This window comes from Dromaius novaehollandiae, chromosome 2 (assembly GCF_036370855.1).
Source record: "Dromaius novaehollandiae isolate bDroNov1 chromosome 2, bDroNov1.hap1, whole genome shotgun sequence".
Classification (NCBI taxonomy): domain Eukaryota; kingdom Metazoa; phylum Chordata; class Aves; order Casuariiformes; family Dromaiidae; genus Dromaius; species Dromaius novaehollandiae.
Genome location: NC_088099.1, coordinates 144,205,593 through 144,224,244, shown reverse-complemented (window position 1 = coordinate 144,224,244; position 18,652 = coordinate 144,205,593). Strand labels below are relative to the sequence as shown.

The 18,652-nt window shown below is 40.6% G+C and overlaps 1 protein-coding gene across 2 annotated transcripts; it reads right to left on the bottom strand.

The window, feature by feature from the left end:
- Nucleotides 1–281: 281 nt before the first annotated feature.
- Nucleotides 282–6,222, bottom strand: LOC112994976 (cytochrome c oxidase subunit 6C). Of its 2 annotated transcripts, none has more exons than XM_026119666.2 (4): nt 6,031–6,222; nt 4,875–5,002; nt 3,221–3,359; nt 282–411 (listed from the first exon to the last, which is right to left on the bottom strand). In XM_026119666.2, exons 1-3 carry the CDS (start codon nt 6,209–6,211, stop codon nt 3,240–3,242), a joined length of 429 nt encoding a protein of 142 aa, XP_025975451.2. In that variant the 5' UTR covers nt 6,212–6,222; the 3' UTR covers nt 282–411; nt 3,221–3,239. The 2 variants fall into 2 exon arrangements, with proteins under 2 accessions (XP_025975451.2, XP_064363739.1); XM_064507669.1 differs by having other exon boundaries at nt 324–2,911.
- Between the last annotated feature and the right edge of the window lie 12,430 nt (nt 6,223–18,652).

Here is an 18,652-nt window from a genome sequence, read left to right as displayed (position 1 = left end):
TCTGAACCAAGAGGTAACTGAGACCCTTCCAGAAATCCAGCCACTCCCTTCCTCTTAACAACTACACTCTTCTTGCAAATTCCTGTTAGCAGTGAAAAACTCAACCTAGCTGTAATTGCTAAAGAATATACTTTGCTATCAAATGTGGAATTTAGCCAAAAGAAAGGTGCAAATTCTTGGGGGAAAAAAAGCCAGGCTTAATAGTCTCAACCAATTTATGAAGACTTTCCACTACTCTTCTCAGCATCTAAACATTTCAATATTAATGAGGACAGCTACACTCCAGTGACATAAGTATTTTATTTATTGAGTTATATTAGCGCTTGTCACGGATTGAAGTGCATTACACTTCTTTATAATTCAGTGAACAAGTAAGGTTCGACCATCAAGTCTCCTTAGATTGAAGGGAATCTGCAAGATAAAAAAAAAAATGTTAAGTTGGTCAAACTTCTTACTCTTTAAATAAACACATTAGTATGTATGAATGCAAAGCAAGAGAGGGAAATGTTTATGCAGTGGTTTAGTCTAGAGGAATTCCCCTTGTTATTTCCTGATGGTTTAAGAGTCACACACACTTCATGTGGCAAACAGAAGTGAAACATGGAACAAATCAAAAGCTGGAACAATACTGCACAGCACTTAAGATTCACTATACATGCCGCACTGATAACTGAATCAATCTTGATAAGCATTAAGGGCCTGAAAGAGAAAAGAATGCAACTTTCAGAGAGGAGCCAGGGAAGAAACAAGTGGTGTAGGCAATCTACCAAGGAAGGAAGAAAACCAAATTCAAATTGCTTCTCCACATACTGGACACAATCCAAGACCAGCTGTACTCCATGACAAGAGTCATGCAAGTGGTTAGCGCCAAACTCTTTAGCTTGCCCCCTTTATTACATTACTGAACACACTGTAGAGGTAGGATACTCCTCACCAATTGTCACACTTGCATTGTACATTATCAGTACCACCACACAAAGCCTGTACCGAATAGCTAAAACATTGTAAAATCACGCTCAGATACCAAGTTCTCTACACACCAAGCAGGAACGAACTCAGTACTGAGTTCCAAGCTAACACCTTAACTAAAGAGGCGCTCCTCCCTGCCCACCCTTTCCTCAATTTGTGGGGCAAGTACTGAATTATAGAGTGAGTATTTAAATGAAGTTAAATCACTGAATTTACTGCCATACATCATAAGACATACTCCAATAAAATTAGAACAGATGTAGAATATGCATGAACACTGTACATTTTAGGTAACTACCCCCAAAAAAGCATAAAATTTAACCTCAGCCCAACTTTCATAACTAACATTTAAGCTACTGAGTCAAATGGAAATGTCTTCCATCTATTTTGTGTACTTGCCCTTTCCACAGTCTTTTTTAAACACTGGAAACACTCACATTGCCTTCTCCCTCTTATACTTAGGTATTCATGTGCTGCTCTACCCAGGCATGAAATTAAAAAAAAAAAAAAAAAAATCTGTCTTTCAACTATGAAGGACTGAAAAAAGTTCTTATTTATATAAAATAAGGGGTAAGAGGCACAATTCAAAGTGACATATGAAAATTTGTCCTTCACATTTTCTTTTAAGCTGGTGTAATAGAGGAATGGAAAAACTGTTTGGGAAATTTTTAATGTTAAAAGGTGTGCACAATCTGCAACTTGATTTCTTTTAGCTGCAAACAGGAGCACAACTCAACTGAGAGCAGAGCTCAATTTGCACTGAAAAATACTGTTCAAGACTGCAATTAAATTTTAACATGCATCTTTGTTGACAAAATATTCTGATGAAGGCCACCTGGCTAAAGAATGTAATTCCAGTGCCTAAAAAAGTTTAAAAGCGCCTATATATTAGCAATAGGACTGAACTAGAGACAGAAATACCAACATTTTAAAACGGTAAGTTTATCATTTCATTATTTCTCTGTTCTGTATTCATAGCTAAAGAATAGAAAAATTTTCCTTAAGAAAAAATAACAAAGGGACTGCCGTCTTTTTTTATATCTACTGGAAGAGCTGAAGCTATGCTTCTTTTATGTAATAGTGTTACGCAGAAACCAGATATCCATAGATTGTCACACAACAGAACTTTTTATTAATACTCTTAAGTACAAATGTTTTATTCCATTTTGCTGCCTTAACCAAACAGGCTGAGAAAATCCAGCTGTCGAGGATAATTAGAGCCACAGATTATCATGCAGTGATCACAATATAAAAACATTCCAAAAGAATGAAAAAGCTATCATTCTAGATTAGTTTGAAGCCATTTTAAGAGAAGCAGAGGACTCAATGCAAGAAACATGGATGAAGAAGGGGGGAGGAATTCTTCGTTGAGCTGTCACGTCATGAGTTTGTGCAGCTGAGTGAGCATACTTATTAACAGTTATGACAAGATTGAAATCAAGGTTTTTTTTTTTTCCTGGCATTAGCAAGCAAGGGGGAATGAAGTTTGGTAGTCTTAGAACAAAACACAGTGTTAAGTGCTCGGAAAATAATATCATGAACAAAGTTCTATTCAGGCTTAATTCAGTAAGGGGAAAATCTGAATACCTATTATCACATAAGAGGCCGTATGCCACCATTATTTTTTTAAATACACATACACACACACACATATTTTTTTTCCTCATGACTAGTTGTCTCTCCCCTCTCATCAACTTCGGAAGACAAAAGGATATGTGGAAGTTGTCTCTGTTTTTTAAAATCTATGCTACAAGAGAGAAACAGCCTTTCCATTTTCTCATTCACCAAACCACCATGAGCATGACAGTAGTAGAATTAGAAAGTTGCATACTATCCAATTAAAGATGTGACAGCATCAATATAATAAATATCCTAAGTCAGGCAAGTCTTATACAGAGCTTCCACTCCCTTCCATGCGTAAACAGAACTGTTCTGAATGCAGCTGTAAGAGGAGGGAAAGGCCTGGCATCATACAGTGCAGAAGTATGCTGTATCACACGAGTTAAACAAATTACCCAAAAGGTATTTAGGAGCTTCCCATTCTGACCTGACCCCTTCCTCCCTTCCCCAATTCCCCTATTTCCTAATGTTTTGGGCTAGCCCCAGGTCTCTGTTGAGGAGTGCAATTTGTATCCTTTCTCTTCAAAGCCCCTTTCTATTCGACAGAAAACGAAGAGCCTCAGAATAGAAGCACAAGATTTCACTGAAACAATTTAACTTGTTTTTACTCTAATGTAGAGTAGCTTATTACCTGTTAATGCAGGTTACCATCATTTGGGCTGTGCAGACTCAAACACACCAGCTGCTCTCATGGCTTCAAAGTCCTTCATGGGATCATAGTTTTTATAGAACTCTGCATAAGCTCTTTTTCTGGGTTCAGCAACACCAAACTGGAATGTAATACACAGAATTAAAGCCTCCACAGCTAGACACGCAGAAAGTTTTTGTCTAGTAATGGCAGGATTTGTATCAGTGCATATCAGCCTAAAAAGCCTTTAGCTCAAAGACAGAAATAGTAAAATACTAGTTTGTACCTGGTCGAATTTGGGCTACTTGACTGTTGGTCAGGAAAACAAATGTCTAAAATGAAACCTAAAAATGAAAGCCAGTCACAAGACAGCATGCTACATTTTTAAAATTCAGAAACATTTAGTCTATACTGATAACTAAGTGTCCTCTGCCCATCTTGCTAATGGCTTTCATAAAACAAGCAGTTATGGCAAGTCTTGAGTATGCCTGTGGGCAGTTGCAGAACTAAAACTCGAGATAAAAGGGCTTCCTAAAATAATTTATTACATTTGAGCTACATTTTAGGTCAACTACAGAAGCATGATAAAATTTTAGGAGACTGCCAAGCCAATCTTACAGCTCACTGACATCAGAAGACATGGTCCCGACTCTCTGGGCACTCATTCATCCGAAGTACAACAGAGCTCGTCTAACTTGCTCAACTGGCAGAGAACTGTTTATTTTTTACTGAGTATAGAATCACAGCACAAAGCTCATCTACTCAGGGCTTCTTGCTGTGTTGCCAAAAATTAGACTTTTTTTTTTTTTAAATATACATATATTGCAAGTCTGATCACAAACAAACTTGCCTACATCTTAACAGATGTGTTAAGTGGGTGCTCAGCTTTAGCTGTGCAAGCTTATTGTTTCTGATAGACATTTATTGGTCTCCAGGGACTTTAGTAAGTTGACAGTGATGTTTTAGCACAGAACAACCTGAAATTAATTTAACTTCTAGTTGCCTTTACCAATAATTTCCCAATTACTTAAAAGTTGCAAACTGTACATGAATGAGTTCAATGGTGAACCAAAACCAGCTCTTCCATGTAAACCGTGCAAGCAAGCAAACTGTGTTGCTTGCTTTACGCATTATAATTGCCCACAATAAAAATGCAACTTATGATATCCATTTCCACATACTATTTCACAAGGAAGTAAAAAAGGACCATACTAGCCCTCCCCACATAAAGATCTTCAGATTGAAGGGCGGATTCTCCAACTTGCTTACATAGATGATTTCTAAAGTCAATCTAGACACAAAATAAGACTTTGACAACTCACTCTCCCTCACAATATCCTAGATTCAAGAGTCACAGGCTATCTACAAGACAGATAGACCTGAGAAGCATCAGTTGTGTGTGAATGATCAAGAGTAGTCTAGGATTAGGAGCCTCAAGGTTATGTTGTCATGAATTGCACAGGTCACAGAACTTATGAGATCAGTTTATTCATAGCACTTCTTCAAATGAAGATTAAGAAGATCTATTCATGTTTTGGAAAAATTCATTACTAAAATTTTCTGATGAAGAGCTCAACCAAATCTTAACAAAGCAACGTTAATGAATTTTTAGCACTCTAATGAGACCGATTTATAGTTCAACAAGTAAAGCTCTTACCTTGTACAAAGCTGCACATCCCACAGATACAAAAAATGCCCCAAAAAGATGAAACTTCATCCGTCTGGCCAGAAGGCGCCTCATTTGTGGCTTAGGCAATAGTGCAGATGACATGGTGATTCTATCTCCTAGCAGGAGAAAAAAAAAAGAGAGAGCGATGGGAAGGTAACTCAGGGACAAGCAGCTCTACTTAACCAGTTTTCTATAACTCTATTCTAGAAGGACCGTGCCTTTGAGAAATGTGTAATTGGCATCTTCACAAAGTAAGCAACAGAGCTTCCCTCTATTTGACTTTTCAGTGAGAATATTTGATGTACAACATTCAAGGACAATCTTTAATGACAGGAACCTAAGTAAGACTTTTCATCCTTTACATCCAATAGTTACAGCAGCCAGATTGGCCTTCCCTGTTCATACTAAATCCATCCTTCCCTGCAGGGTCTATGTCAGGCCTACTATTGATTACACCAGAAGACCTCCAGGACATCAATCACATTTTATTCACTTCTAAGGTAAAACACATGCCCCTTAAACCAGTTATTAAAAAAAAAATGCAAGCCCGATTGCATTAAAGGATTTTATGTATTCAGTAGGATTTTACTAACAATCTACAAGCCCTGCAGCAGGCAGCTGTCATTAGATACAACTCAGTGCGGAGAGGCCCCAGGGCAGTGCTCCCCCGCCGCAGGGTGCAGCCTCCTGCGCTCACAGGGTCACCGAGCAGGAGCAAAGCCGGGACGTGGCCCCGCTGGGCCCAAGGAGCTCGGTGCTGCCCCCAGCCGCGCACGCCCCTCTCCTCTTGCATTGAAGAGCAGTAACTGCTCTCCGTGCGGTCAGGCGCGGGGCCGCCGCCACTACCTGAGGGAAGGAACCGCAGCGCCTGCACAAGGCTGAGACAATCCCCGCACTGCCCCTCCCCGCCCCCCTCACAGAGAGCGCCGCGGCCCCTGGCTGCCCACCGCGAGGCGGGGGGGGGGGCGGCCGCCGCAGGGCGTGTCCCCGCCATCCTCGGGGACGCGCAGAGGTCACGGCCTGCCGCGCCGGCGGCGGGAGCGCGGCTGAGGGGGGCGCGGCGGTTGGCGACCGTTGGCGGCCGTTGGGAAAGGGGAGGTGGCCGCGGGCGGGCGCGCGAAGCGGGGAGGGGCCGCAGGCTCACCTCGGCGCGAGCCGACCACCGTCCTTCCGTCCCGCGAGCCGAGCACCCACTGCGGCGCCCCTACTGCGCATGCGCGGCACACGGGCTCCTCACTACGGCGAGCGGCTCGGCTCAAACGCCGCTGCTGAGCGCACTGCGGGAGGCGGGGGCGGGGCGCGGCGGGCCTGGCGCTGCGCAGCATCCATGTCCGGGCCGGAGGGGGAATGGTTGATCAGGCCTAGAAACAAACCACAGAATTGCAGAAGAGTAGGGGTTGGAAGGGACCTCTGGAGATCGTCTGGTCCAACCCCTCTGCTGGAGCAGGGTCACCTAGAGCAGGCTTCCCAGGTCCCTGTCCAGTTGGGTTTTGAGTATCTCCAAGGATGGAGACTCCACAGCCTCTCTGGACAGCCTGTGCCAGGATTCAACCAGCCTCACAGTGAAGGGTTTTCTTGTGTTCAAATGGAGCTTCCTGTGTTTCAGTTTGTGCCCATTGCCTCTCCTGTCACAGAGCACCACTGAGAAGCATTTGGCCTCATCCTCTTAACACCCCCCATGTATAAACACGTCGATCAGATCCCCCCCGAGCCTTCTCCAGGTTGAGCAGTCCCAGCTCTTGCAGCCTACTTCATATGAGAGATGCTCCAGTGTCCTAATCATCTTTGTGGTCCTTGAAGCAATTTCTAGACCTTTCTAGACATACCTTAGCCACTGATCTGTAATCAATTTTTGTACCTTTCTTGGAAATAAGGTACCTATGTGCTTTGCCCATGGTTTCCACATACTCACCACCTAAGTACGGCATTGTCACTGTTTTTATTCCTAGATAGTCTCTGTGGAATTTACACTAAATGCTGAAAATTCCTGCCTGGAAAAGGCAGGAGGAATTTAAAGGAATTAAAGCCTATCCTGTGCAGTGAGACATTTATTCATGCCTAGTATTGCCTTGACAAAGCCAGCGGATCTTGACATCAAATGACAGGGGAGATAGGCCCTTAAAACTGAAGACAAGTAGCTTTTTGTTTGATGAGGTCAAGAAAGAGAAGGATATCTGTAGCAAATTGCAGAGAGAAATCATACAGTTAAGGCAACAAACTGGGAGAATGGTTTTTGCAACAGCATTTTGAAGAGAGAATTTGGAAAGCATTTTTCAAACTGGAGAAAAGTTTGTTACAATAATTGAGACCAAAATGAAGAATGTCTGGCCAACAGGTTTTTCTGTCATACAGAAAGATGGACAAGATTTAAATATAACTTGAATGAGAGGGCCTAAAGAAAGACTGGGGTCCAGTATGGTACTGTTGTTACTAAGGGAGGCTGGTGGGGCCTGGGGAATGGAAAACAGAAAAGGAATAGCAGGGAGAGTCGTGTAGGAGATCTTAAAAGCTCCACTTAACTAATCCTCATGTTACATAATGTCAGAAAAAAAGAGTAAGATTAATTAGAATAGAATCATAGCAGTTTTCATGGCTACTATCATTATAAATTGTGTCGTAGGAATTTATCTATAAACATCAGTCTGCACGAGAAAGAATACTTTGGTGGATGGACCTGGGTCTGCATACACAAAAATCTGATTTCTGTTTTTCACTGACTTGCTTCACGGCTGGCCATGTCATTAAAATATTGCCTGTGTTTCCCCCTGTGCCTAGGATATGTTATAGTTGAGATGTTAAATGAAGTGCCAATTGTTATTATTTGACATCATTCTGTGGAACATAGGGCCAACTGTTTATTGTTCTCCATAAAGGGCAGTCTGGGACTGTGCAGATAAGGGATTAAAAAGGATACAGGATACATAGGCGGAGGAGCAGTGGAAGGAGAGCAGAGATTACCAGTGCCATTAAGTCAGTGCACAGAGTTGCTTCCTATCAGTCTTATATCTGAGCGGGCTTACGAGGCTGGCTGCCATGCTGCACCTGAGCTGGCCCAGTGCACCCAAATGCATCTGAGCAGAAAAACCCTCTGCGAACACTGGGGCATACAGCACACGGACAGCAGCAGTCATTTCCTTCCCTGGCCACCCAGTCCCTGAGGCTTCTGGCACCTGTTCCAGTTGTCTTTTGAACATTAATGTTAGGCCTGTTTGCTTGAAAGGTGCCACAGTTATTAACTAGAGTCTACAGTCCTCTTTTTATCTCCAAAATGTGGTAGCACCAGCAGCAATTGAAGCTTCTTCATGGTGTCCTAGAAATGGATCATCTTTTGAGGAAGAAAGAAAGGCATTAAAGCTAAAACCTTTTTTATTTATGCTCCCATTGAATTTAAAATAAAATTTACCACTAACTTGAGTGAGAGAAAGATAGGGTGCTGAATCCTTGCCTTTTCCACAAAGACTGCCAGCTGTGATACTTAGGATAGTACTTTCTGCGGTGTGGACTGGAACCCACTAAGAACAGGATTGTGACAATCAAGTGATTTTGCATAGGCCACAAAGTCTTTAGATGGGAATGACTGTCAGATAATCATAATCTGGATCAAATTAGAACCAAAAATCTACTGGAAAAAAGGTCACATGGGACATCACCAATCTCCAGAGCCAGCTGCTTTTCCAAACAGTTTAATATAAAATCTACCTCTCTATCACAAAAAGAAAAAAAAAATAAACAATGCTAGCTGCTAGCTGTGTGCCACATATGAAAATGCATACATTTGTGCTCCTTCTCCCATTTCTGTGCCAGAAATTAACTAATTAAATCCTCTTTTCCCACAGCTGTGTTGACATCAATCAATGGTGCTGTGGAACAAACAAAGATATTATGGCACGAGAAGTTGTTTTACAAAACTGGAATGCCAGCTGTACAAAAAAAAAGGGTGAATCAATGATTCCTAAATGGAAAAATACAAAATTGGTAGGGGGAAGAAAAATATTTTCAGACTTCCAAAAGAGCATTATAAACAAAGGAGAAAAAAAGCAGAAGTTCAAATCAGAATAAATGGAGTGGACAGGGATTTCACAAGCCTTTGTTGATTTTATGAATGCTTCTGAAGTAGAAAAAAAATCAAAAAACCAATTTCTTAAGCTTTGTTCAATTTGGAAGGAGACAGATTCTGATATTTTTGTACACATCAAATAGTAATATAATTACGAGTGGTCCCTTGTTTGGTATCATCATATTATTGAAAAAAGAGGCTCAGCTATTTCCTAACTTGGCAAATGTCTTGCTGTTCCTGTGTCCTCTTTCTGGTCCCTGTGGCAGAGCCTAACCTGCACGGCAGGTGCTGTCTGCAGCGTCTCTGCCGGTCGGGTCCTCCACTCTTCCGTCTTGCAGAACTGGTGAAGCTCGCCGTGACTCCCTCCCTGCCCACAAACCCTAGTCTCCTTCCAGGGCCACCCAGAGGATTTAGGAATTGTGGTCCTCACTCCTTTCTCTCCTCCCACCCTGCAGTCAAGACATGGCTAAGGTGTGAACCCAGGCCCAAGAGCTAGAAACTACACCAGGTCCCACAGCTTTGACCTGAGCCTGCGCTCAGGCAGGTGCTACATTGCCTTTCTTCTTTTTTTTTCTTGTTTTTCCTGAACTGGAGCATGGTTCTGTGTTAGTTGTTATCACGCTGAAATCCTCCAGGTTCAGAGGGCCTGGCTGAAGCAAATACATCGCTTATTTTAGCAACAGGAAAAAATGGTTTAGATAGATAAACTGGATTTTAAAACAAGTAGTACCCTGTATATATGTCATTCTTGCCTAAAAGCTTAGCTAAGACAAGTCTAACTTTATCATGTATTGCCAGAAAGGTTCCACATTATAATCTGATTTCTTAGAAAAACACAAAAATGTGCACACAGAGACACCTTCTTCCAATCCCTGTTCCTTGCTTAAATCCCTTTTACTGATGCCAGAATTCTTTTGTCTTTTTAAACATTATATAGCTTGGCTGCAATGAGAATAAAGTCATCAAAGTAATGTTTTTATACTAGTCCTTCACTCTGTATTTGCTGAGAAATGCCTTATTCTGGGTAATTCTTTTCATTTCTCATCCCTGTTTATCCAGACAGCAACCTACAGTGTTAAACCACCCCCACAAATACTCCAATCTGCAGTTTAACTTGTCAACATATGAAATTGTTACACATAATTCACTGCACCAACCACAGCAAATAACAGCCCATCATACGTAGGCCGCAAGTATCGTTAGCCTGGATTCAGCCCCTGAAAGTAATAGCAACATGACGGCAAAATTCCTCCTTTTGAAAATGAAAGCGAGGATCGTGGTAGTGCAAGGACAAAAGGCCAAACTTTTGGGCTCCTTTCACCGTTTCGTTCAGGTGCTGTAAGGTGGTCAAGTCTCACACAAGGCAAAATTCTCCCGCTTCAAACCTCATCCATCGTACGGAAACTTTATTATGAGGAAGACAACGTCTGTACGGGCTGCCCCGCAGTCCGCGTGTGGTAAAACACACGGTGTTTTACCAGCTCCCTCCTGCTTCTTCCTGGGTGTTTTACAGGAAGCCTAAGCAGAAGATTCACGGGTACATTTCAGTAGTCCAAAGCCATCAAAACAAATGTGTTCTTAATGCCTAAATAGGCTTTAGATCAGACCCTTTGTTAGCTTTTCTTTTTACTCGATCTGACAAGCGATCATCTGACATCCAGGAAAGCAGAAAGTGGCCAACTGCTGCTGTTCATCGAGCTATCATTTTGTTCAGGGAATTAATTCTGACAAAAAGGCTGCAGCCAGGATTATCTGTGGGCATAAAGCAGTGGCCGTGAAGTGGGAAAGCCTCCCTCAAATAGCAGCTCGTGCCCAGTCTCCACAAGATGTAAAATTTGCCCTCCTTCCTGGGTCAGGTTCAAGGCTGCTCGTTTTAGGCAGCTCTTGGCGTGGCATGCCAGCTGAGGCCCGCGCTCGCGCCGGGGGCTGCACCGAGAGGGGAAGGGGGCTTGCTCGGGGCTGCACTGCCCTCTGAAAGGGTGACACCCAAAAAACTTGCTGTCGTGGGATTTAAGTTAGAGGCATCTATGTTCTTTATTAGATCTAGCCCTTCAAAGGCAGGGCTCATGCTGTCCAAAAAGACTGGCCTAGGTCCCGGTTAGCATGCCACGGAGTTGTTTTGCAGTTGTTTCCAATAGCAAGTTTTTAAACCTTTTTCTCATAAGTTTATAAATCTTTCATTTTAATCTGTTTTAATTCATGTTGAGGTGATGACATGACAAATGTTATGAGATGCTGGCAAATTTCCCTTTCTGGTTCTGAAATGACAGTCTAGGAGGAGGAAGGGGGGGGGTCTCTTGCGGATTTGTTTTGTGCCTTATATCATCTTATCGCAGTTATGTCAACTGAAATTCTGTCCATTTATGAAAGGCAAGTTCATGAACGCAATTAATAACAGGAATAAAATAACAAGTACCCCAAACATGATGTATCTGTTGACCTGTTTATGACCTGATGAATGAATTGTGAGCCTGAAAGCATGTCCATTGTTTCCAGTTACGTGACCTGGTCTAATAAAAGATGTTACCTCTTCTTAAAAAATAGCGTTGCTTTTGTTTATGCTCATGTAGGAAGAATCTGTCAACTGAAGATTGCTATGTTCTTTAAAGGCTCCATAGCTTTTATTTGAGATCAGAAGGCACTCTATATAAAATAGATTTTCTTTATAACCGTGACTTCAGCAACATTTGAAACCCTAGCAGTCAGTGTGTTGCTCACTACAAAATCCCCAGCATAGCTAAAATCCATGTCAGGTTGTGGTCCCAGGTTTGAACGGCTAGGCACAATCAGAAGTGTGAGACTTTCAGAAAATAGTAAAATCTTCTATTAGTGTTTTTTTAACAAACTTCTCATTGGCATAAACTTAAAAAAGTATTCTTAAAATGGCCTGTTTTAACTTTACTCTTTTGTTTGATATAATCTAATTAGGAAATAGTAGATCTCAAGTTTCTACTGTATTGAAATATTTGAGCTTCACGATTAACAAAATTGGCAATAGATAATAGTATAAACAACCTTGGTTCAATATATTTTGATTAAATGAGTTCAGGGTACATTTTCTTAAGATGGATTTGGCCCTGTTCAATACGGTGTTACATGTAAATGAGTGGAAAAATTGCAGCATTTTTCCAAGCAGGAGGCACGAGATTGCTATAATCCATAGCCTCCACCACAGTATTAATTAGCATGGCTTACCAACCAGGGACGTAATATTTGTAAATGAAACTCCAGAAGGGCATCAGTAAAGAACAGGATGTCGAAGCCAAATGGAAAACATGAACCAATAAATAGGCTGAACTAGCTAGAAGTGCAAGCTCAGCCTTTGAAGTTAGTTCAAGTACTGCATGCTTTAATTTTGGCGTAATCTTATGATGGGGGTACAAACAAGAACTCAGAAACAGATTTTGTAACATTTGGCCCAATTGTAGATGAATCAGTTTGTTGATGGTTACCAACAATTGCACAGCCAGAGAAGCTGTGGTCTTTGTTAAATTAGATTGAATAATTGGCTTCAGTGGGAGTTTCGGGTGCAGAACAAATGAAGTGTTACAGCCCTTGACTGTAGTAAGATTTTCGAGCAGAGGCTAAGCTTTAGCATTCAGAACAACCTGAATATGGATTCAAAGAAAATAAGTCCCTCAAGAGTATCTATTCACTCCCCTTCCCCAGTGTGGGTTTGAAAATACTTAGTCACTCCTGACAAATGCACATATGTTATCTGTTTTTAAAACTGAGGACGATAAGGATTTCTAAAGCTTTCTGGGCAACTTATTCCAATGCTTAGCTATTACCTCAAAATACAATCTATGATTAATAGTACTACATTATCTTGGCAAGCCCAATTAAGCCTATGTACCTCTGTGTTTTGATTTTCCTTGCTTTGTTTTTAATATAGTCTCAGGTAGAGCTGCAGTGACACATCAGTGTTGCTGGTTTCAGGAAAGAAAAAAAATCACTGTTTTAGTCTGTTGGATAGTTTTCTCAAGGCCTACCACTGCTGAGCACCTCTGGAGATGTGAATTAAGAGAATGAGTTCAATATATTCGGCAAATTTCAGGATCAAGCAGCCAGGAGTTAAGATGATCTTGGAAGATCATAACTTTAGGATAAACAAACACAATGATATACACTCTCCATTTTCAGATCAAGCATTCGGTTCATTAGCTTGAAAATACTAATTCATTTATCGTAGTCTGTGGTAAATGGCCCAACACCTGCCATTAATTGAAAAAATATAGGGAAAGTTAATTTTTTCTTGCATATTCTTTCTAGGTCAAAGAAACCACCCTAGAAGTGCATTTATTTTCTCTTCCCAGCAGCCATTAGAGCTCTAGAAAGAGCAGTATTCCTCAGCCAAGCAAACATAATGGCTCTGTCCTCTGAAATGCAAATGGGTACAAAACAAAACACTTCAATAAAACACGAAGATCTTCATTTTCAAACAGTTATACAGAAAAAAAATGTTTGGAAAGTCTTATTAGGAAAAGATGACATACATCAAGCTTAAGCCCTGTGTCATCATGACCCTAAAATAGTTTACTGAGTAAAGTAATTTTATGCATATATGCACACACATGCAAATCTGTGAAGTATAGATTCTATATACACATCTATATACATACATAAACACACAACTGTAAAGGTGTAAATTACTCTAGAGATGTGACCAGTTTGATGCCCAGTATGCCTTTTTGAGGAATGAGTGGTGTTCAAACCCATCCAGGGTCTGGGTTTACAAAACCAATACTGCTCAGCTAGCTCTCGTACCTGGGATGAAATTCATTTGCTTGCCTACAGGTGAAAAGTACTAAGAACTCTAAAAGCTATTTGACTGCATTTCCTGAGCCATAGGCGTCACAGACTATTATAATAAATATTTCCAATGAAATCTCTTTATTTATTGGCTTTGACAGATGGGGAATATTGCATAAGCTATTGTGTGCTTGTGCATTCCTTGAGTGTGATGTTGTGTTTTTTTCTTGTTTGTCTTGTCATTTGTTTCATTTAACTTTCTCATTAATGGCACAATTGCTTTGCTTTGTTCAAGAGTCCTCTTCTGAGAAGAGAGAATTACTTTCTTTTTAAACTTCTTGCCAACAAAAGAATTTCAAACGCATATGGTACAGAGGGATTATGTACAAGATTTAGAGGAAGAAGAAATATCTCAAATTAAAAGCACAAATCCACTTACTACGTTTCCACTTTGACATGAAATGAAAAGTTAACATGAAAAATGAACACAGTTCATCGGCATACTCTGAACAAATACATAATTAACATGTGGAATAAGCAATGCTGCTGTCAACACTTTCAGATCTGTTACCATGAAAATAAAATATTTTCTTTCAGTAGTAGAGAAATAGAGGAAAAATCCAACTAAATACAGTGAGCATTTGAGATATTAATTTGTTTGGCACAATGATTATTAAATAGATGGAGGATCTCATTTATACCTAGAATACTCTCAAAGTATTGTGGCAGCTCAGTGACTCCTGCATATCTTCAGTCTGCTCTAGCACTTTGAGAAATTATTACTCAGCAGTGAAGTATCCATTGTGACCATCGTGTAAGTGCTTTATTAAATGACTGGTACAATTACAGATCTGTGAGTTCAATAGCAGGTAGCTGGTGTTGATTTTGGTATTTTGGTATTTTGTATTAATCCAATGTGCTGGACTGACAGAACATTGTTTGAAGGCTACATAATAAAGGAAAAATAAAAATCTGTATAGCAATGCCATGTGGCTTTTGATTTGGGGACTACAATTTAGCCTATTAGATGTGGATCTGTTCCAAAAGTGCACATTTGAACAATCTTGCATGGAGGAATTTGAAACTTAGATGTGAATTATAACTCTCCCAAATCCTGGGAATGCTCAAATTCAGGCCATTAGGGATAGGTTTGAATGGTGAGTAGAGATCAGATCTAAAATATTGGTTCAAACCTAACTTTCCCTAACATTTTTACAGCAACTTTTGAAAATATTTAAACCAGCAATGCTCCATAAGCTTAAAAGCAAGAGACTGTAATTAACCCCATCTTAACTGTATTCAGACATGAGTCACAGTGGCTGACTAAGAGCATTTATATAAAAAGACAGAAACAAAAATCATCAGTTCTATATTATGGGACAATTTAAACAGGTCAAATGCAAGATGGATGACTGCAACTTCCTTGGCCATAAGAAGCTGCACAGTGATCAGTTTGGCCTGGTATTTAACATAAGAAACCTAAATAATGTGAGGATTTTCTTTTCCCAGTGTGGGGCAGAACTTTGAAGCGCTTAGTCTCTTTTCAGTCATTTTTACACACACAAAAAGTCTTGCTGAAGTCTATAGTTTTGACCAGATCAACAGTATTGGGCAGGATTGAAGCTGGCCATTTCACAAGTACACAAATGGTAGAGGATACAAAATGGCCTTGATTTTAAGTCTGTAATACCGTACAAGGCTGAAGGTGTAGAAGCAGCAATGAAGGGACGCCTGTCATTTTGTTAAACAGCAGAGAGTCCCGTATTAATGACAATACCTAGTTCATGGATGCTTTTATCTGTAGCCTTCACTAACTTGTAGTTCTTCCTTTCTTTGCATTCAAACTCATTTGAAAAGTAAGTCACAGTGTTTCTTCTCATGTAGAAGATGCAGCAAGTGCAGCACACCCAGCCTGGCCTTGCCACCTGGTAGTGCAATAGGAGAACCAATAGCAGAAGCGGGGTCTGCTGAATCTGGCCGCCTGCCGGGTTGCAAAGCACCTCTCTCAGCCACTGATCTCAATACCTGATGATTAAGCATGAGACTTCCGTACCTTCAAAGGGACAAGCCAATCCACAGCTCGAGGACTAAGACTACTCCCCATTAATAGTCTTCTAAGGAACAGCCACTGCAAGAAAGTCATGAGGAGTGTGGAGACAATGGCATGGCAGCTTTTGATGGATGCAAAAAAAAAAAAAAAAAAAAAAAAAAGCTTTTTGCTCCTTTTTAAATGGCGTAGGGACCACCACCAGGAAGCTACTGTGAGTATGCACGTTCATAACGTAATCCAAGACTACATATTTCAGGAATTGATCTCAGTCTGGTGCTTTGTGTCATGCAGTAGCAGGCCAGAAGTCAAAGCAAAATATTTAACTCTCCTTCCCGAAGTGTGTAGTCACAGCTCGTGTTGATATCATGAAGTATTTGAATTAATAACTTTAGAACTGAACCCTTCAAGGTAAGCTGTGTGTGATAGGCAAAGATTACAAAGTATTTTAATAAACAAACGAGGTCTGGTGAGAGAAAAGTGAAATGCACAGTAATAGTATCTAAGTGTAAATATTTATGAATCCAAAAGATGGTTTAAAAAAATTACAGAATAGTTTCAACATGTTGCATTGCTTGGGAGTAAAGAGGAAAAGTGTAAGTCTGTATGAATATGTTTAGAGTCTGTGTTTTGACCACCAGTAAGGCAGACGAATCATAAATCCAGCCAGAAGAGTTTCTAGATTTCTGTTTCTGAAAACAGAACTGGTTTTATTTTCTGTCCTGTGGTATCTGCTGCTGCATGAGATTGAGTTCAGTAACCCGGATATGAAAGAGTGCATGTCTCTTAATATTCTCCCTGTGCTGTCCCTCTATTTTTTCTTTAAAACTAACATAAAATAGGCATAACCATATGACATATTTTTCTAGCATTACTAACAGACATGATCCTTCTCAGTTGCATACAGAAGAAATGGCCTATAAATGATTGTATATGTGTACACACACACATATATAATATATATATTTCAGTTAATATAGGCATAGAATTGCAAAATAGGTTGAGGATTACTGCTGATTTATGGAATCAGAGTGGATAGACCAGGTTTGCAAAATTCTGCTCACTCACTGAAGTACACAAAGTACATGGTGGGTTTTATTTTTTATTTTTTTGCTGTTGTTTTCAAATTTGATAGACAAGTACAATATTAATCATGGTATCTTGGTAGGAGAATATTTGGGGGGGGCTGGTAAATTTTCATTAATGATTTTGTAAGGTTGGAATACATTTACAAGGAGTTTTATCATCTGTGACAAATATCTGGATAATATTTTTCATTTAATAAGTAATCCAAGTATAACTCAAGTAAAAGCTACTGATGTAAGATAAGTATTGTCTACATGTTATTTAACTTTATTTGAATGCAAAAAAGGCACAAATACAACAAATCAGAAACTGATTGCTGCACTGCAGCATTTGGTTGCATGCGCTGTACTTACCACAGCAGTAGAAGGTGGCCTTTCATGTGGTTTTTAGACCATGTCTAAAATCATGTCACTAAATTTAGATCATGTCACTGCACTGGTGGCATTTTACAATTCTTCTTTGCCTTTCACATTAATGAGTAGTAGACTAGACAGTACTACATGTGCTCTGCTCTCTACAGGATGCTACATTCCACCCTCCTCAGATGTACTGAGCATCAAAGTTCAGTGCATCTGTGAAATTTGGGAAAATAGATATCACCCAAATGTGAAAAGCAGGGCAGAGATTTTGTGTTTTACATCCTTGTTGTGGCTTCTACCCAAGAAGTCTGTCTCAAGCAATGATGGATTCGTTTTCAGTTATATCACATGGACAAACAACTCAGACACTGAAGGAATGGAGACAGGCATGAAGTAAAACTCTGTATCTAAACTGTGAGAAAATTAGGAGCTGAACTGATCTCCCTTGCTCCTTCTATGAGGATATGTGAGTTGTATCTGTAAAAGTGTGTGTGTTCCTTCCCTGTCAGCCGCTCTGAAGAAGCTGCCAATGGAAGTCCCATACAATCTTAGGTCACTGGGCTTAAAGAGTGAAAAAGAAAAAGACTATTAGTTGTCCTTAGCACACTGAAGTAGTCCACACTGAAGAGGAAAGCACTCTCAAATGGTCCTTAGTAGGTCGATGCCCAAGAGCTCCAGGTGAAGGACCTGGACCTCTGACAATTCTCAGAGGGCTGCATGGCTCTTCCTCCTTATCCAGGAGGTTGGGAGGGGGCGAGGAAGATAATCCTGTCCCTAGCACTGGGATAAGCCCTAAGGAACTCAGCAAGCTGGAACACACTCCTTTGCCTTTCCCTTCCATGCGTTGCACACATGTACAGAAGAAAGAAGCCAACAACTCTGTGGCTGGGGACGGGTGATTAAAGTGGTCTGAAAAATGTGGAGAGGTCTTTCATCATTCTCTCCCCTGCCTAGCAATTAATTCTGCCCCTGCCCCACCTTAACTTCCCAAATAATCCTTTGGCCCTGGTCCCAACATCAAATCTGCCCCTTAAAACTGCTCTGATTCCCCCAGTTCATACATTGTGTGGCCTCTCTGCCCCTTTTGAAGTTGTAAAAAGGAGCAAGAAAGAAGGGAGAAGAGCTCTCCAACAGCTCTGAGCTCCTGCAGCCTTCCTGTGAGTACAGCCTTGGGAGGAATAACGTTTTGCAAAAGTTATTAATCAGATGTGTTGCTGGTATATTTTAAGCCTTGCTTGGAGATTGAAACTCAGAAAGGAGGCAGAAGGTGTACTTTAAACCAGGAATCAGACTGGATTTAGACCAAACCACAACAAGGTTTGATTTTATGATAGTGCAGAAACCTCATGAGTTATCCTTGATGAATAGAACTTGCATGAATTGCAGAACTGAGACCATGGTGTGCCAAGACACACTGCTTCAGAGCTGTCAATTCAATGTACAGTGTTTTACTTATTCATTAGAT